This window comes from Amblyomma maculatum, chromosome 5 (assembly GCF_055883805.1).
Source record: "Amblyomma maculatum isolate TAMU_Amacu chromosome 5, ASM5588380v1, whole genome shotgun sequence".
NCBI classification, from domain to species: Eukaryota; Metazoa; Arthropoda; class Arachnida; order Ixodida; family Ixodidae; genus Amblyomma; species Amblyomma maculatum.
In genome coordinates, this window is record NC_139348.1 from 5,392,368 (window position 1) to 5,413,612 (window position 21,245).

A 21,245-nucleotide genomic window follows, 5' to 3' on the forward strand; every position below is an offset into this window, starting at 1 on the left:
GACAAATTGAATTCTGCGATCAGGCGCCCCCTCTGCATCTGAGAAAGCATGTATGCTCGGAACATTTCACGTGGGGCTGCTACCAAAACGGGATGGTTCTGATATACGAGTTTGGCCTCGCGAGTACAAGGCGATGGTTGAAATCGGATGTTGAGTCGACAATCTTTCCGCACACGACATAAGCTAAGCCGCCTGAGTGAGGATCGCTGATCTTCAACGATATTCTGGGAATAACTGCGATACAACCGAATTTCTGCACGCTGCCGATATGTTGCTGGTCCGATCTCGTACTCTAGCTCCGCTGCTAAGGCGGCGCCAAGATTACATCTTTCTTTTATTCTGAGACAATTGACTTGACATTAAGGCTGTTCTACGAAGAGACCAGTTACAATAGCGCTGATCAATTCCAAAGCGCCGTCCGCTGCGGTTTCAATGTGAACAAGTTTAGGCCTAGCGACGACTATAAGGCCATGGAACCGGCACGGCCATGGAGCGCAGTTGTCCGCCGCTCTCGCGGGCAGCACCTTTCTGGTAAGCTCGCTGCATTCAGCGCTGCAAGTGTTGCAAATTTGTCATCTACTTTCTTGATGCGGCTGGAGTCAGTCATATTTCGATGTACCGTTTAACATATATTGCGCTGAGCAAACCATCCTGGAGGATGGAACGGGGCGACATGCTGCGCCTTAGGCCCGTACTATCAGGTTGTAATTATCGGACGACGCACTAGGCAATGCCTATATAACTTCTGATGTTGGGAAGATAGTGAGAGACCGGAAAGCGTGGCGTGACATGGTCCATAGAGTCACGAAGAGTCGGACACGACTGAACGACTGAACTGAACTGATATGACTTGTTGCTCCTGAAAGTTGCTTTAGAGTGCGAAGTGTACGTAGTTGAAACTGCATGGCCACCCCATGCGCTTTCAAAATTTGCACCCTGGCTCGGCGCACCTTCCATATCCTACTGTAAACAAACGCCGACACCGCTGCTGAACTTCGTAATGAATAGTTGTTGGTTGCGTATTACATGTAAGACGTCAACATGAATTTGAAAACTGCTTTTGCGCAGAACGCAATCATTTTCTCAACAGATCCTGACCACAGTGGCTCCGTTTCGATGGAGGCGAAACGAAGTGGCGTCCGTGTGCTATGCGATGTCAGCGCACGTTGAAGATCCCCAGGTGGTCGACATTACTCCGTAGCCCTCCACTACGGCTCCCCTTTCTCTTTCCACTTTCACTCCCTCTTTCCTCCCTTCCCTTATGGCGCGGTTCAGGTGTCCACAGAGCAAGTGTGACAGATACAGCGCCCTTCCCTTCCTATGAACCAATTATTATTATTATCGGAGGCCCTCCAGTATTTATCCACCGCAATTAGTATTTCAAAAGGCGTTAGTTTTGGTCGTATGGCAGCGCGTTGAAGAAAAGACAATAAATTGATCAAATGCCATCCGAGGGAAAATGTTCCATTTGGCAGGGGTATTGTTGTGTGGGCAATAATTTCGCTGGCAGCGAGACGATTTAGGGGTCAGTATATATCAAGAAAAAGAAAGGGGGATTTGTATTAACGATCGGTCGCCTTCATATATACCGGCCACTTGCATCGGGGTTTGTGAGTGCACATGACTTAAGACTTCTAGGGAACTGATGCTTCATACTTCAACAATTAAGCCGCATGCAAGATCGCTCCTCGTTCTGCCCTCTGTGGCCATTGCAAATATTGCCAATTTTTTTTTTATATCGAATCTGAATGACGAGTCCTATAGCTGTCATTGCCCGATGACATCAAGGGCGACTCATTTGCATCAAAAAGTGTATTTCACATGGTGCCATACGGGACAGCGATTGACGTTCGCACACCTCGGCAGAATGGCAGCGGAAGCATTTAGCTTGGCTGCGCACCTGTGTCATCATGTGACGTCACGCAAAGCAGTCCTGGGCAACGTGCGTGAGTTTAAATTTTGATTGAAGTTTTTTGCTTATTTAAGATTATTGCTTGCATATTGTAATGAATGTAATTGGGTACTGTGATGACCAAGCTGTCACCAATATAAATAAATCTTTAACTCAAAAAATCGCCGGAGTTGCCCTTTAACCTAGATGACCAGCCTAACCTCTCTAGTCCTCGCGCCGGGCTACATCAGCAGGATTGCCTGATTCTGGCGGCTGATTGAGTGTAACATCGATGACACGGGCACCGTGTAATCCTTGACTACACTGACGCAGCGTGCCGCAGTTCCTCTGTAGAAATTAATTCACATGCTTAATATTTATCGCATCAGGACAAATAAACTCCAAACGTCATAATTATATACCCTCTCTGAGCAGCTCTCATGTTGCGGCGAGAGCACCTGTCTAAACCGGCGATATAGTGCCTAGAATATATAGGCTAGTGTGCCGTGCGGAGCGGTCTCCCAATCGAAGGAGGTGGCCGCGCCGGCCATGGCTTCCAAGTCTGGCCGCCAGGGCCCGGGCGCTGTTAGTCGTAAAGGTGCTGTCGGCGGCCCCGGCGGCTCTGGAGTGTTGGCTTGCTGCTGTTTCATTGTCGCATTTGCAAATCGTTTCGTTCACGTTTATGATTTTAGAGCGCAGCTCTTTGGCGCCCGTTCCTGCGTTTCGCGTCGTCGTCGCCATTGCCGATGTCCCTCGTAACCAACGCCGCAGCAGGGACAGCGCGCGCTCCTGCCGCACCGTTCGCCGCTAGTGAACCCCCCCCCCCCCCCCCCGAACCTCCTTCTTCCTGCATGGCGGTGACGGTGTTCTCCCGTTGCCGAAGTGCTGGCTCGGCATCACCGGATCACAGTGCGTGCATCCCAAGCCGAAACTCAGAGCCACGTTGACATCCTAGCAGTGTCAACGGCATCAGTCAGTCGCTGCTATACCATGACCTCCCGATAACCTAATTTCTCTATAATAAGGGAGTAACTACTCATTGACATCCAGCCAAGTGCAGCCTTATGACTACAAAGGTAATCTATAGAACGTTCTGAAAAAACTTCGCAGTTAAAGAAAAATTCGTCCTAACTCCCGGATCAGTAATTACTCACTTATTACAAATGTATCCACCCTGGGGGATTCCCCTAAATATCCGACCAATTTAATTGCTCTCTTGGCTCCTCCTCATGCCATTCCTGTACGGCGGCAATCAGAGCGCCGGATCGGTGGCGGCGGATCTCGATATGTGCACCGCCCGAGCCAAAATGCATAGCCGCCGCCGTTCGCCACTGCAAACTGCCTGGCCAAACGTTGTCTGTAATTGCACATACATGTCTTGCTAGAATTCTTTGCTTCGATCTATCGAAAAGCTGAAACTGCTGATAAACTGCGCTAAAATTTCGCATTAGGAAGTAATGCAATCGTCGGTAATGTTTTCTTATTTGTTCCTCCTTTTATTTGAAGCCATTGAAGTGAGCGTTGCCCCCTCATACAGTAGCACCAGCTTTCAGCGGCTATGCCAGCCATGCAGCGGAATCTGCGGGTGCGTGTCACGCGAGAACAGGGAGCTTATGGAGGCCGGTGTCTCACGTTCGTAGCTTCCAGTGCGTAGCCTCGGAAAGCTGTCCACAACTGTGTTTACGCTATAGGTAAAGCATCAGGGAATAAAAAGAAAAAAACTCGCTTCATGCCGCTTTTTCAGAGCGGCTGATTTTGAAACCATACAAGGTAAAGTTTTATGTGCGGCGAGCCGTTGGACCCCACTCGACTTCTGGGATGGGAGAGACTACAAGCGGCTTCCAAAATATGTCGGAGTTTCGATAATACTGAGCAGTGGCTTCAAAAGTGATTGATTCCTATGTTTTATCATTTCGTGAATTAGAATTTATTTGGTAATCATGTTGTGTTATACGCAGACTGATATTTTCTTCCGACGTTTGCCGTTTCTTTCCTTGCAAACTTTAAGGTCACTTTTTTTTTCAGAGGTCTAAGTGACCTTAAAGTTTGCAAGGAAAGAAACGGCAAACGTCGAAAAAAAATATCAGTCTGCGTATAACCTCTGAAAAAAAAAATATCATCTGTGTATGAATTAAGTGAACTATGGCTTCCGAATAAAAAAACTGGACTGAATCCGATTCAGAATATGCTTGTGCAGTTTATCACAATTAGCGGTCATCAAAAACGTTCCCCTGCTTTTTTCGCGTACTCATGACGATATAAATATTGAGTTACTAACAGCAGGTACGATAAAACTGAAGAACGTCCACATCACCTATCTGAAGCATGGGATCCGCGTTGTGATAACAACGAATAAAATGTGAAATTGATGTAATAGATGTAGCACTGCACATGGCTGTTATGTTTTGTTATGGTGTCGCATGGCCACAATCCCCACCGTCATCGACCAGTTCCAATAAACGTTCTCTATCGCGATTATGTTCGAATGACCATCGCGATCTCTAAACGGCCTCCATCTTGAGTGAGCACGCACGTGTTGCATTCGACAGCCTATACGATCGCTGTTTATGTGCACAAACCACAGTCAACTGGATGCGGAGTGAGTAAAACCGCTATTGAATGTTCCCGTATAGCAGCAACAAGTTCGGATCAGATAAGATTGCTCAGGTAATATGAATTGCGATCTAGATGTTGCTCCAAATTTACGAGTTGAGGCGCTGAACTTTGCGCATTCAAACTTTCTTTTATGCTTCACTTTAGAACAGAAGGAACAAACTATAAACAAAATTATACATCTAGCTCGCAGTACACGTTAAACTTTTCGTTGATTTATGACGCAGTGTATACTAAATGTTAGACCCACGGCCCCGCCCAGCAGAAATCACCCTTCTATGATGCACGATCGAAGGAAAAAAATAAGCAGCGGCGTTGAGGGTATATGACGCGATAGCGTTACACACAGAAGGACGCTGTTTCTTCGCCATTTATTTCTTGATTCTTTACTTTTTTTTACACCAATACTTAGCAGCAGCAAACATTGCAGTTTGATACTAAGGCAATTTTTCCTTAAGTATTTCAAATGATTGATTGATCCGTCTAAAACTCTTAATTAGCATCATCAAGCATTGGATTCTCATTCTTAGCATTTCGACATCTTCGAAACCCGCTTTTACGGATTTTTTTATTTCATCAACTAATGAAATATTTACAATATCTTAATAATTCGTCAGCGCCTATCGCACACCAGTCAATCATCAATCACGAGCTATTGCTTAGAACCTGACAGTCAGCGGCTATTCTTAATTCGCTTCCGCGCGCCCTCATACCGCAATTTCGCACGCTCGGACCGCGCTTTATTTTCTTAGCTGCTTTGGACGACTTCCGCCGTAATCTGTAAAAATATGTTGAGGACTTTCTACGGGCAGTGCTAAGTCGGTATGTGTTTGCTCCACCAAGAAATGTTTCACAGAAATACATTATTACGGTACGGCAAGCCGATGAAAACAGGAGAACAGAGGACCGAGAGATGATGTTCGATTACCCTGAGATGACGTCTAATGAAATCTTGGCGGGCCTAGCGCGAGCAGCTCCTGCCCGTGCCACTTCCCGATTCTTCCTCCTTCCTCGTCCGTAACATGACTCGGGGCCACCGAGCGATCGTCCCGATCGTAGACGAGGAAGTTTGTCAATGCTGATGACTGCATGAAATGACTATGGGCGTTCCTATATGGCTGAAGAGGAAGAAGGAAGAAAACTGCTTGCCGCCACTACGATCGTCGGTTTGATTTTCGCCCAGGGTGCTTTCAGACCACTGGTCTCCAATATACGATGGCCGAGGCACAGGCACGCACCGCATGGCATGGGAAGGGGTCAATGTTCATGTGTGGCGGCGTCTTGGGTCGGTGGGGTCTCAGGTCGGCAAAGCGGGTCAATAGGCTCACATGGTCTTCGGCTGTGTCGCTGTGTCTTGTGATTGTGTGGGTAGCGTCTCGAATCAGTCTCCTCCGTCGTGTCTTGTGGTCGGGGTTGGAGTCGTGGCGGAGGAACTGCAGGACGCCGAAGCTCCGGATATGGATGAGGATATGGATGATGAAGTACCCCGCACCTCAAACCAAATTGTTATGCTACGGCAAGTCGATGAGAACAGAGGGCAGGGAGAGGATGTTCGATGACCGTGAGATGACGTTTATTGAAATGTTTTCTGGCCTAGCGCGAGCGCTCCTGCCCGCTTCTTCCTCCTTCCTCGTACGTAACTATATAAAGAGGGAAATATTTCAAACGAAGACAAAGACCGATCACAGAAAGAGCAGCACGTACAGCTACCAAGGCATGACTGCTCGGATGCTGGCTGCAGTCGTAGCCCGGATGGATGGATGGGTGGATGTTAGGAGCATCCCCTTTGAAACGGGATAGTGATATCCATGACCCTGGTCAACCTTTCTTATTTGTTTTGTTTTTTTAACTTAGGTAATCCGTCAACTTTAACGACTTTTCTTTTAGTCCCTAGTTATCTTTAAATGACAGTGATTAATTTCGATTTAGCCTCGATGCAGCTGCCACAAAATGCATCTCTATGCATCTGTCACTACAAGGTAGTTGAATTCCGGCTGAACTTACCACGCAAGTCGAGGGCACCTCCTTTGCGAGCGGAACAGCTACTCCCACTCACTCTAAGGCTGTCTGGGAGTGTGCGCACCGTTTAGGGTGCATCGTTAATAATACCTTTTAATTATTAACGGGTGACAGCATCCCATCCCTGCTATTTATCCACCAACCTTTCATATGTCTCTTGTTACTTGAACCACCGATTCATTAACGCTTCCTTTGTTACATCTAAACCCCCAGGCCTCAGGTAAAGTGACCATGACAACATCGACATTTGCATACACATTCCAGTATAAGATGTCGGTTGTTTCTGGGCATCTACCGCACATAACACAAGGCTCATCTTGAATAAACTTCCTTCTGTATCTACGCAGGTTCTAAGACATCCTGAGCTGTAGCTTCGAAAAGAAGGCCGCTACCTATTGAGTTGTCACAGAACGTTTCCTTTTTAATTCGAGTTTTTCACTTTCTATGTATTCCAAGGGTCGGCTTCTTTTTCATTGACTTATTCCACTTTTGAGCCTCTGTGCTCTTTACCTGCATTTAAATGTTCTTGATTTCTCTGTAATGCCTTCCGACATACTTAATGGCTAGCCTCCTGGTCCTTTTCCGCCACTGTGAGTTAATGCTCGTTCGTTAAAGGTATTTAAATACTTTACCTACCCACCTATTGTCGCCGAGCCCATGTCTACCTACACGGCTTCGTTTGTAGTCTTGCCATAGACGCGAAGTCCTAATCCTACCACATATCTTTGATTTATTTCTAACCCCGATTGAACTTCCACCCTTAAGCACAAAACCGCGTTCCCGAATGTAAGTTCTGGTACCATTATTCGTTTCCAACTACCGTTACGTACTTCACATCTGTTGTACTCCGAAATGGCATGTGTTTCATATCGCGACATCACTTCGTCCTGGTGGCCTGTGCTCTTTTTCCATGTATACCCGTCCTTCGTTTATGTATACTCCGAGATATTTATATTCTGCCAGTTTTAGTATCTCGCTTCCAGCTTTCTATCAGTGAATTCGTTGAATACCACCAGACCCCAGTTGATGCCGCTGAAGGTGAAGCCGACTGAGTCTCCCTCATATTCACATATATCAACCAGTGCTCGTAAATCTTCCTGGCTATTCGCTCATAGAACAAAGTGATTAGCGTACATTATTACTGGAAGCGTTTGTTCTACATCTGTTCCACCTAGCTTATAAAAGAGATTAAAACTAACATGGCTGTCTTGACGATTATTTTTCATATTATACATATAAATCATGAGCAACTGTGATGATAGCGGATGTCCTTGCCTTAGTCCTTTGTATTCCTCGACAATAGACGTACTTCATAACCCCTCTCATGCAATCTCAACTTTATTATCTCTGTATATTGACTTCAGTAATACAATTACTTCTTTACCGATGCCTTCAGATTCGAATATGTTCCAAGAAGTTCCCCGTTGACCCTGTCGTATGCGCACTTATGTCCAGAACGGCTGAATACAGTGGTCTGTTTTCCGCCCTGTCTATTTCTGTATGTTTTCGGTTATTAAAAAATGCTATCATCTAGGCGCCTACTACTCCTGATCCCGTTCTGCAGTTCGCCCAGTATATTATTACTTTCTATCCATACCTGCAGTTTTAGATTTACTGCCTGCATTGTCAGCCTATACGTAACTGACGTTATCGTAATCGGTGCAAATGATTTGATGTTCTTCCTATCTCCTTTTCCTTTATAGATTAAATTCATCCAACTCCGTCGCCAGCTGTCCGGAATTTCTAATTTGTTATGACTGTTTTCAATGCTTTGAACAATGTATCTTTGTTTCTTGGACCATGGCCATTATTAGCTTGATTGGAATTTCATCCGTCCTTATGGCTGTACACAGAAGAATATTTGTGTCCGCCATCTTCCAGTTAAGATTTGTCAATTGTAAGCTCCTATCCTTCATCCTGTCTGATAGTTGATTTGGGGAGATTACCCCGTAGTCGCGCCCAAATGATATGGCCCGCTTGCACAAACCTTTTAGTCCAGTGTTATTCTGATCTTGAGTGTTAATGAAATCTTATTGGAGTAAACGTTCTTCAGCCGATGAGATCCTCGCGCGAAACAATCTAGACTGGAATAAGACAGAAGGTGAAGACTGTAATATGATTTGAGCCTAGGCTGTCTCGGGCAATCTTATCTTAATCTTAAAATCAGTCCAACATGGCTTCCCTGCGCTTGGTCTGCCTCGAGACGCCCGCCTAATACTTGTTGCGGCATGAACGTGTGTTCCGTGACAGGACAAATACTCTCTATACGTTGCCCTGAGGTCGAACACCCGATGCGTCGTAGCGGCGCTTCTTCAGTAGACACTCGGAATGGCACGTTCGGGCTTGAACGAGGACGTCTCGGCGTTGGCGACTGTCACGCCGCTTCAAAACGAACTATCTTGAAGCACGTCTGATTCGCACGGCAACACAGATAGGAAGAGAGAGAGAGCAGAACTATTTATTTATTCCAGCGGATGAAGAGGCTCCGGCCCTCCGTCGCTTGGGATGGATGGCGGGTGCCCCGCCTCAGACGCAGGCCGGCAGACGTTGTTGGCCGGCGGCGTCCCAGGCCAGCTGGAGCTCAGGGTCCGAGCAGCACAGCATGGTCTCCCAGAGTTGCGGCGTCAGATTTAGACCCCTCCCGGGAGAAAAGGGGCAGTCCCAGAGGATGTGTTCGAGGGTCCCTCTCGAGGCACAGTTTGCACACAATTCAGATCTTTCTCCTGGGAGCATATGGCTCACCAGGAGCGGGTGCGGAAATGTCCCAGTCTGAAGGCGACGCCAGGCGAAGGCCTGCCTGAAATTTAGGGTAGGGGCTGGCGCAGCAGCCACCCGTCTACTGAGTCTATAATGCTGCAGAATTTCTGTGTAAAATTTGGCACACTCTATGGTCCCCGCTCCAAGTCCCCCCTCTCTGCCGCCGGCTCGGTGGTAGAGCCCTCGAGCCATGGCATGGGCGGATTCGTTGCCGGGAACGCCAGTGTACGATGGAGTCCAAATCAGCTGTATAGTTCGCGAGATTGGTGATTGCTGTAATATTCGAATTGCCTGGGGAGCAATCAACCCACGACTGTAATTTCGTATGGCAGTTTTGCTGTCGCAGATCACGAAACGCGCCTTTGTCTGGGCGCAGGCTAGAGCTACAGCCACTTCCTCAGCTACCTCAGGAGATCTAGTTTTCAGGGTGACCGCGGTGATCGGTCTACCCGACCCATTCGATACCGCTGCAACCATAAAGGGGCTTGCCCCTCCGGCAGCATCTACAAAGGCTACTTCCTCCGGCGGCAAGCGGCTAAATTTCTTACTGAGCATTTGAGCTCTTTTTTCCCGACGCTCCGTATGGTGTTCGGGATGCATATTTTTTGGCAGCGGAGGTATCCATAGCCTGTCCCGTACAGCCATGTCTATTTCAGATTTTGTCTGAGCGCCTCCCCAAGTGTCGATGCCCAGTTTTTCTAGAATGGATCTGCCTGCGGCGGTTAGGCGGAGCCGTTCTACCTGTGAAGTGCGCACCGCTTCCGCGATTTCATCCCATGTGTTATGGATGCCCAGTTGCAGGAGGCTAGCGGTGGAAGTACAGCGCGGGAGTCCAAGGGCTCTTTTAATACTTGTGCGGATGAGGCTCTCTAATTTCTGTCGTTCTGCTGCCTTAAGGGGTAAGTATGGCGTAGAATAGCTGATTCGACTAATGATAAATGCCTGGATTACGCGCAGAAGATTTTTTTCCTTTAGTCCTCTGCCTTTACTCGAAACTCGGCGGATGAGGCTAACTGTTTGAGATACATGCCGCTCAAGCTTTTTAATAGTTTCTCCGTTGTAGCCATTATCTTGGAGAAGGAGACCTAATATACGGATCTGCGATACCGGGGGAACTTGATGTCCTTGTACCGAAATCTGTATATCCACTTTACGCTTTTTCCGCAGGCACCGTGGGTTGTAAGTTAAGAATTCTGATTTTTCCGGCGAGCATGTAAGTCCACGTTCTGCTACAAACCACACGATCGTGTCCACCGCCTTTTGTAGCGTGTGTTCAATTACGGCATCGCTACCCCGGCTGATCCATAGTGTAATGTCGTCAGCATAAATACTAAAATTTAAATGAGGGTAACGTCGTAGTTGTTCTGGTAATTTTGCCATTGCTACGTTGAAGAGAAGAGGCGAGAGTACCGATCCCTGAGGAGTACCCCTACTGCCCAGAGGGAAAAGTGACGATGTGCTATCGCGAAATTTAAAGCGGGCACTACGCCCACTCAAAAAGTTTTTGATGTAGTTATACGTTTTTGTCCCTACATTCAATGCTGATAGGGTTGGTGTGAGATATTATCAAATGCCTTCTTTAGATCGAGGCCAAGGATGGCCTTAGTATCTTTACTCTTGGACCGGATAATGTCATGTTCCAACTGGACCATGAGGTCCTGAGTCGAGAGATGAGAGCGGAAGCCTATCATTTCCCGCAGGAAAAGGTCGTGTCTATCAATATATTTGGTGAGCCTGGTTAGAATAACATGCTCTAGTAGCTTTCCCAAGCATGATGTTAGGGATATTGGCCGTAGATTGTCTATCCGAAGTGGCTTACCAGGCTTGGGTATGAGAATAATGTCAGCCGTTTTCCACTGCTGAGGTATTTCCCCTTTCTCCCAGCACTCCTGCATAAGCTGAGTAAGTGCGGCTACCGATTGGTCATCTAGGTTTCGCAGCATTTTATTAGTGATACCATCTGGGCCCGGTGCCGTGTTGGTTCTAAGCCGAAAAATCTCTGCTCTTACTTCTGCCGTGCTAATAGGGGCATCAAGCTCATCATTGGCGTCCCCTAAGTAATCAGGAAGGGGCATCCTGCTTGTATCGCTAACATACAAGAACAGATCGGAAACTTCTGCACCACAATTGGCGGACTCCTTGTTACCCGGTGAAAACCATTTCGGCAGCGCTTTTCTGCCGCTCACATGTTCTCTTCTGTGCGCGATTCCTGTGTGCGTGTAGTGCATGCATATTGAATACACCGACGCTACCGAGCTTCACGTGCGTCTGGCAGGGAGGTGTGGGGCGCCGCTGCTGCAGCTGTAGTTTTGCTGGTGTCATCGAATCTGGCTCGGACGGCGCATACGCGGGAGCTAAAACGCTCGTGCACGCTACGCCTTCAAACTTCCAAAACGATGCTTGCGAAAGAATTTAAAAGAAACAACGCAACACTACTCATGTGTTAATCTCAATTCTTAAGACGTCCGTACGGGGAACTCGTGAAATCCGATTACAAAAACATAAAGCGATCTCTTCTAATGGTCTATTCTTGAGCTTTCGCTTATAATACATTCCGTGCATTACAAGGGAGGCCTCTCGCCGACTATAACAATAGCGCAATTTCTTGGCAAATAACGGCGACGGCACGTACGCGCACAATCTGTCGGCATCCGCGCAGACTATGTGCTGGCTATTGCGCTCAGATCGGCTAGGAGACTGGCCACCAGCATTCAAACTAAAGACTGGACCGGCAGTATACCGACAAGGGTGGTAGATGGGTACAGGCAGACTTGTCTGCTGGCACCCCACGGACTGTTGTCACGCACTATTCTGACAGGTAAAGAAACTGCAAGAGAAAGACTTTTTGAAATTCGCACTCGTCAGGAATTCACGCTGATTTGCGCACAAAAATAAGATGGGAACGGAAGCGAAGCGCGGCGGACTCACTGGTGGCAGCGTGTTGAGGGAATCAACGAAGCCCCAATGGGGCGAACGCAGGGAAACTGGTGAGGGGTTACTGTAGAGCGCATGCGGTATTTTGTGCTTGTTATGTTATTCTTTTCTCTCATTTACTTTTACTCTGGCGGTTTCCGACGACTTTACGGGGATAACTACAGCGTGGTCTTTTTTTTTTAATTCCTGCGACCTGAAGAGTCAAGTGCTTGTGAATAATTGGAGGGAGGTTGGTCTACACTCCCTTTTAAATATTTCGGAGTGCGTTGAATATAGTTGTAATTTATTTGCAATGCAAAACTCGAGAGGCTGGTGAGCAATGGAGATATCTATTCTGCATTCCAGTTGATATTAAATGCATTCTGCTCGTATTGAAATCGCTCAGGGAATGGTAGAACGCACCTGAGCGAAGCTTGATAGCCAGTGTCTTGGACTGTTGTATAAAAGTTATGCAAAGTCAGAAGACACTTCTGTCAAAATTTCCAATTTTCAACTTTCGAAGAGCCGAAAATCGCGCACAAGCAGCCGGATGTTTACATAAAACTGTAATCAACTATTGGTCAGCACGAACGCCGGAGGCGTACGCGACTAACTTCCGGAGAACTCTCCGTCTTATTCCCAGCCGATTGCCAAATTCCCCGCCTAGGGAACAAAAATACCTACAGTCTTCAATAACCCTTGTCAGTTCGTACAAGCACCCGGTTGCCGCCAGGAAAGCAAGTTGTATTTTAGATTCGGATAAGACTACACTTGGACTTAAGACTGGACATTCCCGCGCGTTCATGCAAGCAGGCAATGTATCCTATGACGTCATCACCCTCTAGACATTTTCACTCGGCGTCCTGAATCTGTTCCTGCTCCCTTTGCTTTCTCTTATCCAGACAGCTTATATGGCTTCAGAATGCCTTCACCGATTCGTTAGTTGAGTCGCTCATTTCAGTCATCCAACGATAGGCGTGCTGCTTTATTTTATCCTGCACGAGTATCTACACTTCCAGTTTCTTTTGCCGATAGGATTCCCATCTTATGTATGTTCTCTTGAGATAGCTGCGCTTTCTTACCTTCTCTGTGTTCTCTAGAAGGCATCCGTCTTCTTTCGATTGCTTGTTTAATTTCACTATTCCATCCGTTACTATAGCGTCCTCTTACCTTTCCACCAATTTGATTAACTCCTCGAATTTTGTACGGATGATTTGTGCTAACGTATGATCCCACTCGTCCATGAGGTGTTTCTTTATCGTTTGCTCAATGTCCGATGCTATATTAGCTCTAGTTGTTAGTCGGATAAAATCTCGTTCTTTGTGCTCGCTGATTTTTCCTTTTGACCAATTTTACCATCTGCAGGCTAATACGTTTATGGTCACTTCCTAACCTGTACGCGCCTTCATCTATCCTCGCGTTGACATCCACCCAAGCGCACCCATATAGGGATACAAAGGAAAACTATACAGCTTTCTCAAACTAGTTATCTTGTTAAGGAGAAATCTGTATAGCTAGCTTTCCTTTTTAACCTTATGGCTACGCTTGGGTGGACGCCAGTGAGCATTCACTCCCGTCTTCCAAACAAATTTTGTCGTCCCAGCCAAGTACCGATCTGGCACATCCGTGGGAAGAAATTGAATTGACGAGATCTTTAGTATATATACTATTGTGCTAATGTTATTAGCGTTATAATGTCATTACTTTCTCCGCGTGCTTAACATATGGGTGTACAGTCTTACCGTAGAAGAAATAATTTTTCAGTTCAAGCAATGGAGGAAGCCGAGTTTGTGTTCATTAATGAAAAGTACTAATACTTTTTGAATCATACACAGTCCTCGAAAGCAACTCAAGATACCATGTTTAGCAGTATGAATGATACAGATTACGAAATAACCCTTACCTAAATTTGGTTCTTATTGCTGACTTGAGGATGGTGCGCCCTGGTCAACTACTTATTGATTAATGTTTTCCTTTGCCCTCATTCAGGCTTGTGCAGCGCTGCGAGAGAAGCAGGCTAGGTGTTCCACATACCGCCATTCAAGGGCTTGAAATTTTTATGGCAAACTTCTCTGGAATTACAACCGAACTAACACAGCTCTCGGAAGGTCACCAAGATAGGAAAGTTATTGCGTTTCGTTCTTCATGAGTCGCTAAAATTAAGTGCTAAGTGTCATAAGCCAATTGAGAAAGAATAGAATGTGTTAGATTTCGAATCATTTTTCCAAAGCCACATTAAAAAAGCCCTGTATTGTGATTGTGAACACTCAATTCTTCCGCCCCCCCCCCCCCCCTCTACCCTTCACCGCGTGAAGTCTCAGGGAACACGAATCGGGTCGTTTACATTTACACTTTTGAGCGCGCATAGCCGCTTTGCCTAAGCGAATCTGAGCGATTCACATCAGCGGCAACTACCAACACACTGCGAGGAACGAGGTGTTCGGAATTCTATTTCAATGCGATCATTTCATGCCTAACGACAATTTCGCACTTGTGTGGTAATGTCTCTTTGTAAGCTGAGGACTGTGCACGCAGGTCACGATGACAGAGGTGCTGACACCGGCAGTGCGTCTGGCGCGCGACGGCTTCCCGGTGGGCGTGGCGAACGCGTCGCATTGGTCCACGTACGAAGCCAAGCTGCGCGGTCTGGTGGGAGGACGCTTCTTCTTGCCAGTGCCTTGGGCGGGACAAGTTCTGCAGAACAAACCACTTGCCAATCTTCTAGAGGTAGGCTTGGAGTCTGTATATGTGAAACTACATGCCTGTGTCACAACACGCACTGAGCTGCAAAAGATTGTAAGTAAAAATTTTGCCATCTAGACCCAAGCAGCACTAATCTCAGAGTAATCGGAAGAAAATGAAATGATATGTTGCACACTTTTTTATTTACTGCTTTCAAAGGCTAAAGAAGCTCTACGAATAACTACTTTATTTTTGTTCTTATGAAGACTCGACTGTTCGGGTCTTTCTCGTCATGCCGGCGTTAGGCCGACGCAAAAAAAAAAGCATTTATTGTCGGGAAAGTTTGTTTTCAAAATGGCACTTTGTCTTCCTGTCACTCTATGGAACTCCTGATGTCAGTATTACCGATGACTCAGTGATCACACCATGGCAGTGAAGGCCAATGAGTCTTAGTCCCTGGTACCTGCAGAAACGGTACAAACAGTGCGGTCATTCTAGTCTGGCGAAAACGGCCGCTTGCAGGTACAGTCGTGCCCCGTTAATACGGAAGACCCGAATTATGGATAGTTTTTCTGCGGAAGAAATATTTTCAATGTATTTATGCCTCGTTAATATGAAAACTCGCTGTCTGGACAATGGACAGGGGAAGAGTGCACACGGTCCACTTGGGCCCGTGTATTTTTGTCTCGTTAATATGGATAGTGCTTCAAAAAAGCAGAGGAGTCCAAACGTAAGTTAAAGAAGGGCACGTCGCCCGCAAACCTACGTGACAGCCGATACGGCCGGATGCCTGAACGAGTCCTGTGGGGGTGGAAAGAACCAAAGCGAGCTTGCTGCCGTTTTGCGGAGGAGGGGGGGGGGGGGGGGGGGGGTTGAAGCACAAGAGCGGAGAGGAACGTACACAACAAACCGAGGGTCAGCTAAGTAAGAAAGGCCTGGAAATGTGGGAACCGGGAGATTTCTGGGTGCAGCGGAAGCGCCGCAACGAGAGGCCGCAGTCGGGAAAATAGCAGCATGTGGTTGCAATAATTCTGCTCAACGTGAACAGAGAGGCTGGTAAAAATGTAAGGAAGGCATGACAGGAAGAAAGACAAGTGCCTAAAGTGGCGGCGGGAACTGAAGTTTTTCCTTCCTAAAGCACAATGTGTGTTCCACGGAGCCGTTAAAGCTTTTTGGTTAGAGTTAACACACTCACAAAGTAGAGCGACAAAAGAAAGGCGACGAGCACGCAACCGGGACCGTGCGTCCCGACCTGGACGCGCTTCCCTCATGCTCCTGGTTTTCGTCCCTGCTGCGCTGTCGAACTGCCACATTTTGCACCCCAGGCGGTCCGCATGTCGGCTTCGCTTTGAGTCTTCGATGCGGCCTTGACAACATCTGAGCTCTTCGTAGTCGGCTAGCCGTCGTTCGAAACGTGCTTTAGCTTGCAGCGTTTGTTTCATAAGAACGCATACAAACGCCGCCTGGAAGATGGGATGTTCGATAGCCCTCCACATAGCAGCTTGCCAACTTGACTCCCTCGCTCCCTTACGGAAACAGTACACGGCAAAAAAAAAAGAGAGAATCAGAAGAACGGAAAGGCAGAAAGGTTAACTATAAGCAAAAAAGTTTAAAGCATCAGGAGCCTGTAACCCTCAACTTGAGTCTGGCTTTTGGCATGGCGGTAGTTAAACGCAAAAAGACGGAGCTGAACGTAGGCGCGAAGCAAGAAATCTGTGAATACAAGCGGAAAAAGCCATCTCAGTCAATCCAAACCCTGAGGGACTTGGCCCAAATTAAGGTAGGCCTCAGCTTCTCCAGGTTGATGGTAGCATCGATACTACAGGGCTGCAATAAATGGCTCAAGGCCGCCATCGCAGAGTCAGCCACAGACCAACAGCGCCCAGCACAGTTCGAAGAAATGGAGCCAGCCTTGTTATGCGGTTTGGGAAATTGCGCGCGAATGGTGCTGTTGAGAGCGACGAAATACTTCAAGAGAACGCTCGCTGCCTCGGTAACATTATGGGTACGTACCGTTCGTTCCTTCTCATCCGTCTTGATAGGTTTTAATTGTGATGACTTGCGTAATGTTTTGTTCAGTAAAACAGGGTGATATTTAGTGAGCAAAATTATTCTACGCTCTGTCTAGGCGTGAATACTCAAGAGGCTGGCTGACAAACTTTAAGAACATACATGGCATCTCGAGTCGACGGATTCGTAGAGAAGGGGGTAGTATCGACAGCTCGGCTGTTTTCTCGTCTCAGGAGAATCTCAAGCAACTACTTAGCGGCTACTTAGCGGCTGGTTAGTTCAGTGACGAGACAATTTTGGAAGTGTCGGTGAGTAGAGAATGGGACGCAGATTATTCGGCCGAGGGAAAAGTTCGTGCTCGAAAGTTCGACCAACCCAAAGCCCACCATCACGCGAGTCGTGGTGCGCGAGTTGCTACAGACTGCACAATGTTTAGAGGACAACGATGACAAGGATAATGCACTCCAAATCCGAAGTTCCGTCAAATTTCGAGTCCAGTGCGCACCGTTATGTACAAAAGCAGTCATTGATTATAAACCTTTTTCTCAATACAATCCTTTTCGCTTTTATTCATGACTCGTTATTATGCATGACTCGCTTTATGGACAGTTTTGGTCGGAAACCAAAGTGTCCGTATTAACAATACCCCAATATCTTAAGTATTGTTCTAGATTGTTTAACTATATAATACTATTTATTGAATGTTTGTCTCTACATTACTAACAACATGTCACATTTCTCCTTTTAAGCCGCCAATCTTCCAGTCGTATTTTGCTAGATGCCACCGCCGATTTATTCACCCGGCCACTGGTATCTCTAAACCCCAGAGCTTCAGGAAGAGTGACTGCGCCTGCATCGACTTCCGGATGGATATCATTATATTCTAGTATAATATGGTAAATTGTTTCACTGGAGTTACCACATAAAGCACGTGCGTCATCTTCATTGTTAAATTTCTTTTTGTAGCTGTTCTAAGGCACCCTGATCTAGCTTCAAAAAGTAGGGCACTGCCTCTTGAGTTATCAAAGAAAGCTTCCTCCCTGATCTGCCTTTTCCACTTTTGGTATTCCACACTCTGTTTCTTTTCCATCGAATTTATCCAATTTTTACCTTCTGTGTTTTTCACCTGTTGCTTAACGCTCTTTATTTTTTCGTCCTTGTGAACACCATACATACTGATTAGTTTCCTAGTTCTTTTCCTCCATTGTAAGTCAACGCTTTTTAGGTATAGGTATTTAAATACTTTAGCTGGCCATCTGTTACTGTCCGATTTCCTAAGGCGTTCCTCACATATTTTACCCTCAGCTTCCCCTACTTTTGAAGATTCCCAGCCCATATCTCCCTGTACCGCCTCATTTGTGGTTTTGCCGTGGGCAGTTCAGTTCAGTTCAGTCGTGTCCGACTCTTCGTGACCCTATGGACCATGTCACGCCACGCTTTCCGGTCTTTCACCATCTTCCTAACATCACATAACTTGCAGTGCCTCGAGGATGCCATCTAACCATCGCGTTCGCTGCCTACCCCTTCTCCGGCGACCCTCAACCTTTCCCAACATGAAATCTTTCTCCAGCGACTCCTCTCTTCTCATCAGATGACCAAAGTAGCTGAGAATTAACTTTAGAATTTGACCCTCCAATGAGCAGTCAGGGTTTATGGTCGACAATATCGACTGATTTGATCTTCTGGCAGTCCAAGGAACAGTCAAGAGTCTTCGCCAGCACCACAATTCAAATGCGTCAATTCTTCGGCGGTCAGCCTTTTTCACAGTCCAACTCTCGCATCCATACATCACAACTGGAAAGACCATAGCACGAGTTATACGGATCTTGGTTGGCAGACTAATGTCTCTGCCCTTTACTAGGCGGTCAAGGCTAACCATTGCTCTCTTTCCCAGAAGCAGGCGTCTCCTAATTTCATGGCTGCAGTCTCCTTCCGAGGTAATCTTGGAGAAAAAGAACAGAAAATCTGTCACAGCTTCCACTTCTTGTCCATTGATGCTCCAGGACTTGATAGGGCAAGACGCTATGATCTTTGTCTTTTAATGTTCAGTTTAAGCCCAAACTTCTCACTCTCTTCTTGTACGCGCATCAGAAGTCTCTTGAGTTCCACTTCACTTTCTGCCATTAAAGTGGTATCATCCGCATATCTAAGGTTGTTGATACGTTTTCCAGCAATCTTCACTCCAACTGAAGACTCGTCCAGACCGGCCTTCCTCATGATGCACTCTGCATATAGGTTAAATTGGCAGGGCGACAGTATGTAGCCTTGCCTCACTCCTTTCTCGATCGGAAACCAATCAGTAAGACCATGCCCAGTTCTGACTGTGGCCTCTTGCCCTTCATACAGGTTCCTGCTAAGATAGATGAGGTGAATTGGAACTCCCATCTCTTGGAGAGCTTGCCACAATCTGCTGTGATCTACGCAGTCAAACGCTTTTGCATAATCAATAAAGCAGAAGTAGATGGGTTTCTGGAACTCTCTTGCTTTTTCCATGATCCAGCAAAGGTTGGCAATTTGGTCTCTAGTTCCTCTGCCCTTGCGAAACCCAGCTTGCACGTCCGAAAGCTCCCGATCGACATACTGCTGCAGCCTACCTTGGAGGATTTTCAACATCACCTTGCTAGCATGCGAAATAAGCGCGATCGTGCGGTAGTTGGAACAATCTTTGGCACTGCCTTTCTTTGGGATGGGGATGTAAACTGACCTCCTCCAATCCTGTGGCCACTGCAGGGTTGCCCAAATCTTCTGACATAATGTATGCAGTATGTTAACAGCGTCATGGTTGAGGTTTTGAAGCAACTCAGCTGGAATGCCATCAATTCCGCTAGCTTTATTCTTAGCAAGGCTGGCTAAGGCCCATTCAACTTCACTCTTCAGTATGCCCGGCTCGAGATCAGTAATCACAACTGTCTTATGTTGGGTTTGCACATTCGGGTCCTTCTTGTACAGTTCTTCTGTGTATTCCTGCCACCTCTTCTTTATCTCTGAGACTTCAGTGAGGTCCTTGCTTCGTTTGTCCTTTATCACGCCCAGCTTAGCACAGAAGCTTCCTTTGATATCTTTGATTGTCTTATACAGAGCTCTTGTGTTCCTTAATTGGCTGTTGTCCTCAACTGCTTGGCACTGTATGTTCAGGAAGGCATTCTTATCTCTCCTTGCTATTTTCTGAAAATCCGCATTGAGAACCTTGTATCTTTCTCTTTCCCCCATAACTTTTGCCATCCTCCTTTCCTCAGCTATTTGCAAAGCCTCTTCAGATAACCAGTTTGCTTTCTTGCATTTCTTTTGCTTTGGAACTAAGTTAGTAGCAACTTCTTGTATTATATCACGAACATCGGTCCACATCTCTTCGGGCTCTCTGTCTTCTAGATCTAATTCTTGAAATCGATTCCTCACTTCCACAGCATATTCTAATGGAATTTGATCCAGATCATACCTGAAAGGCCTTCTAGTTTTCTGCGTTTTCCTCAATCGAAGCTTAATTTTGGCAACAAGAAGCTGATGATCGGTGCCACAATCGGCCCCAGGCCTTGTTTTTACTGCTTGTATAGCGCTTCGCCATGTCTGCCGGCAAAGAATATAATCAATCTGATTCCTGTACAGACCATCCGGTGAAGTCCATGTGTACAGGCGCCTCTTGTGCTGTTGAAAATGAGTATTCGCTATAGTCAGGTTGTTTTCTTGACAAAACTACTAGCCTCTGCCCAGCTTCATTTGGCTCGCCAAGACCGAGCTTGCCTATAATTCCGGATATTTCTTCACTCCCGACCTTAGCATTCCAGTCTCCTATGAGAAAAACGACGTCTGATGATGGGGTGCGGTCTAAAAGACATTGTAGGTCCGCATAAAATCTTTCAACGTCAGCTTCTTCAGCAGTAGTGGTCGGTGCATAGACTTGGATAACTGTTATGTTGAAAGGGTGACCTTGGATCCGAAGTGAAATCATTCGGTCGTTTTTGGGGTTGTACCCTAGCACTGCTTTGCCCATTCTTCTGTTTACTATGAGAGCGACCCCATTCCTTCTCTTGAATTCGTGCCCACAATAAAAGACATAATGGTCGCCGGAGTTAAATTCTCCCATTCCGGTCCACTTGAGCTCGCTGATACCCAAGATATCAATGTTCAATCTGTCCATTTCTCGCTTGACGACATCCAGTTTACCTTGTGTCATGATCTTACATTCCATGTTGCTATTTGATATATCTCCTTGCAACATCGGATTTTCCGGTCGCTTCCCGACACATCCACAACTGAGCGTCCTTTTTGCTTTAGCCCAGCCGCTTCATTCGTCCTGGAGCTACTAGGAATCGCCCTTTGTTCATCCCCAGTAACATGTGGGACGCCTTCCAACCTGGGGGGC

At 46.6% G+C, this 21,245-nt stretch overlaps 1 protein-coding gene across 4 annotated transcripts in view; it reads left to right on the forward strand.

Annotated features, from left to right (window-relative positions):
• The window catches only part of LOC146187684 (uncharacterized), a 97,408-nt gene that overhangs the window by 40,636 nt on the left and 35,527 nt on the right, over positions 1 to 21,245 (forward strand). For all 4 annotated transcript variants that reach the window (XM_084603483.1, XM_084603484.1, XM_084603485.1 and 1 more), the window contains one exon: positions 14,729 to 14,920. In XM_084603483.1, coding sequence (XP_084459609.1) covers positions 14,729 to 14,920 — 192 coding nt within the window. The remainder of the gene's footprint in view (positions 1 to 14,728; positions 14,921 to 21,245) is intronic.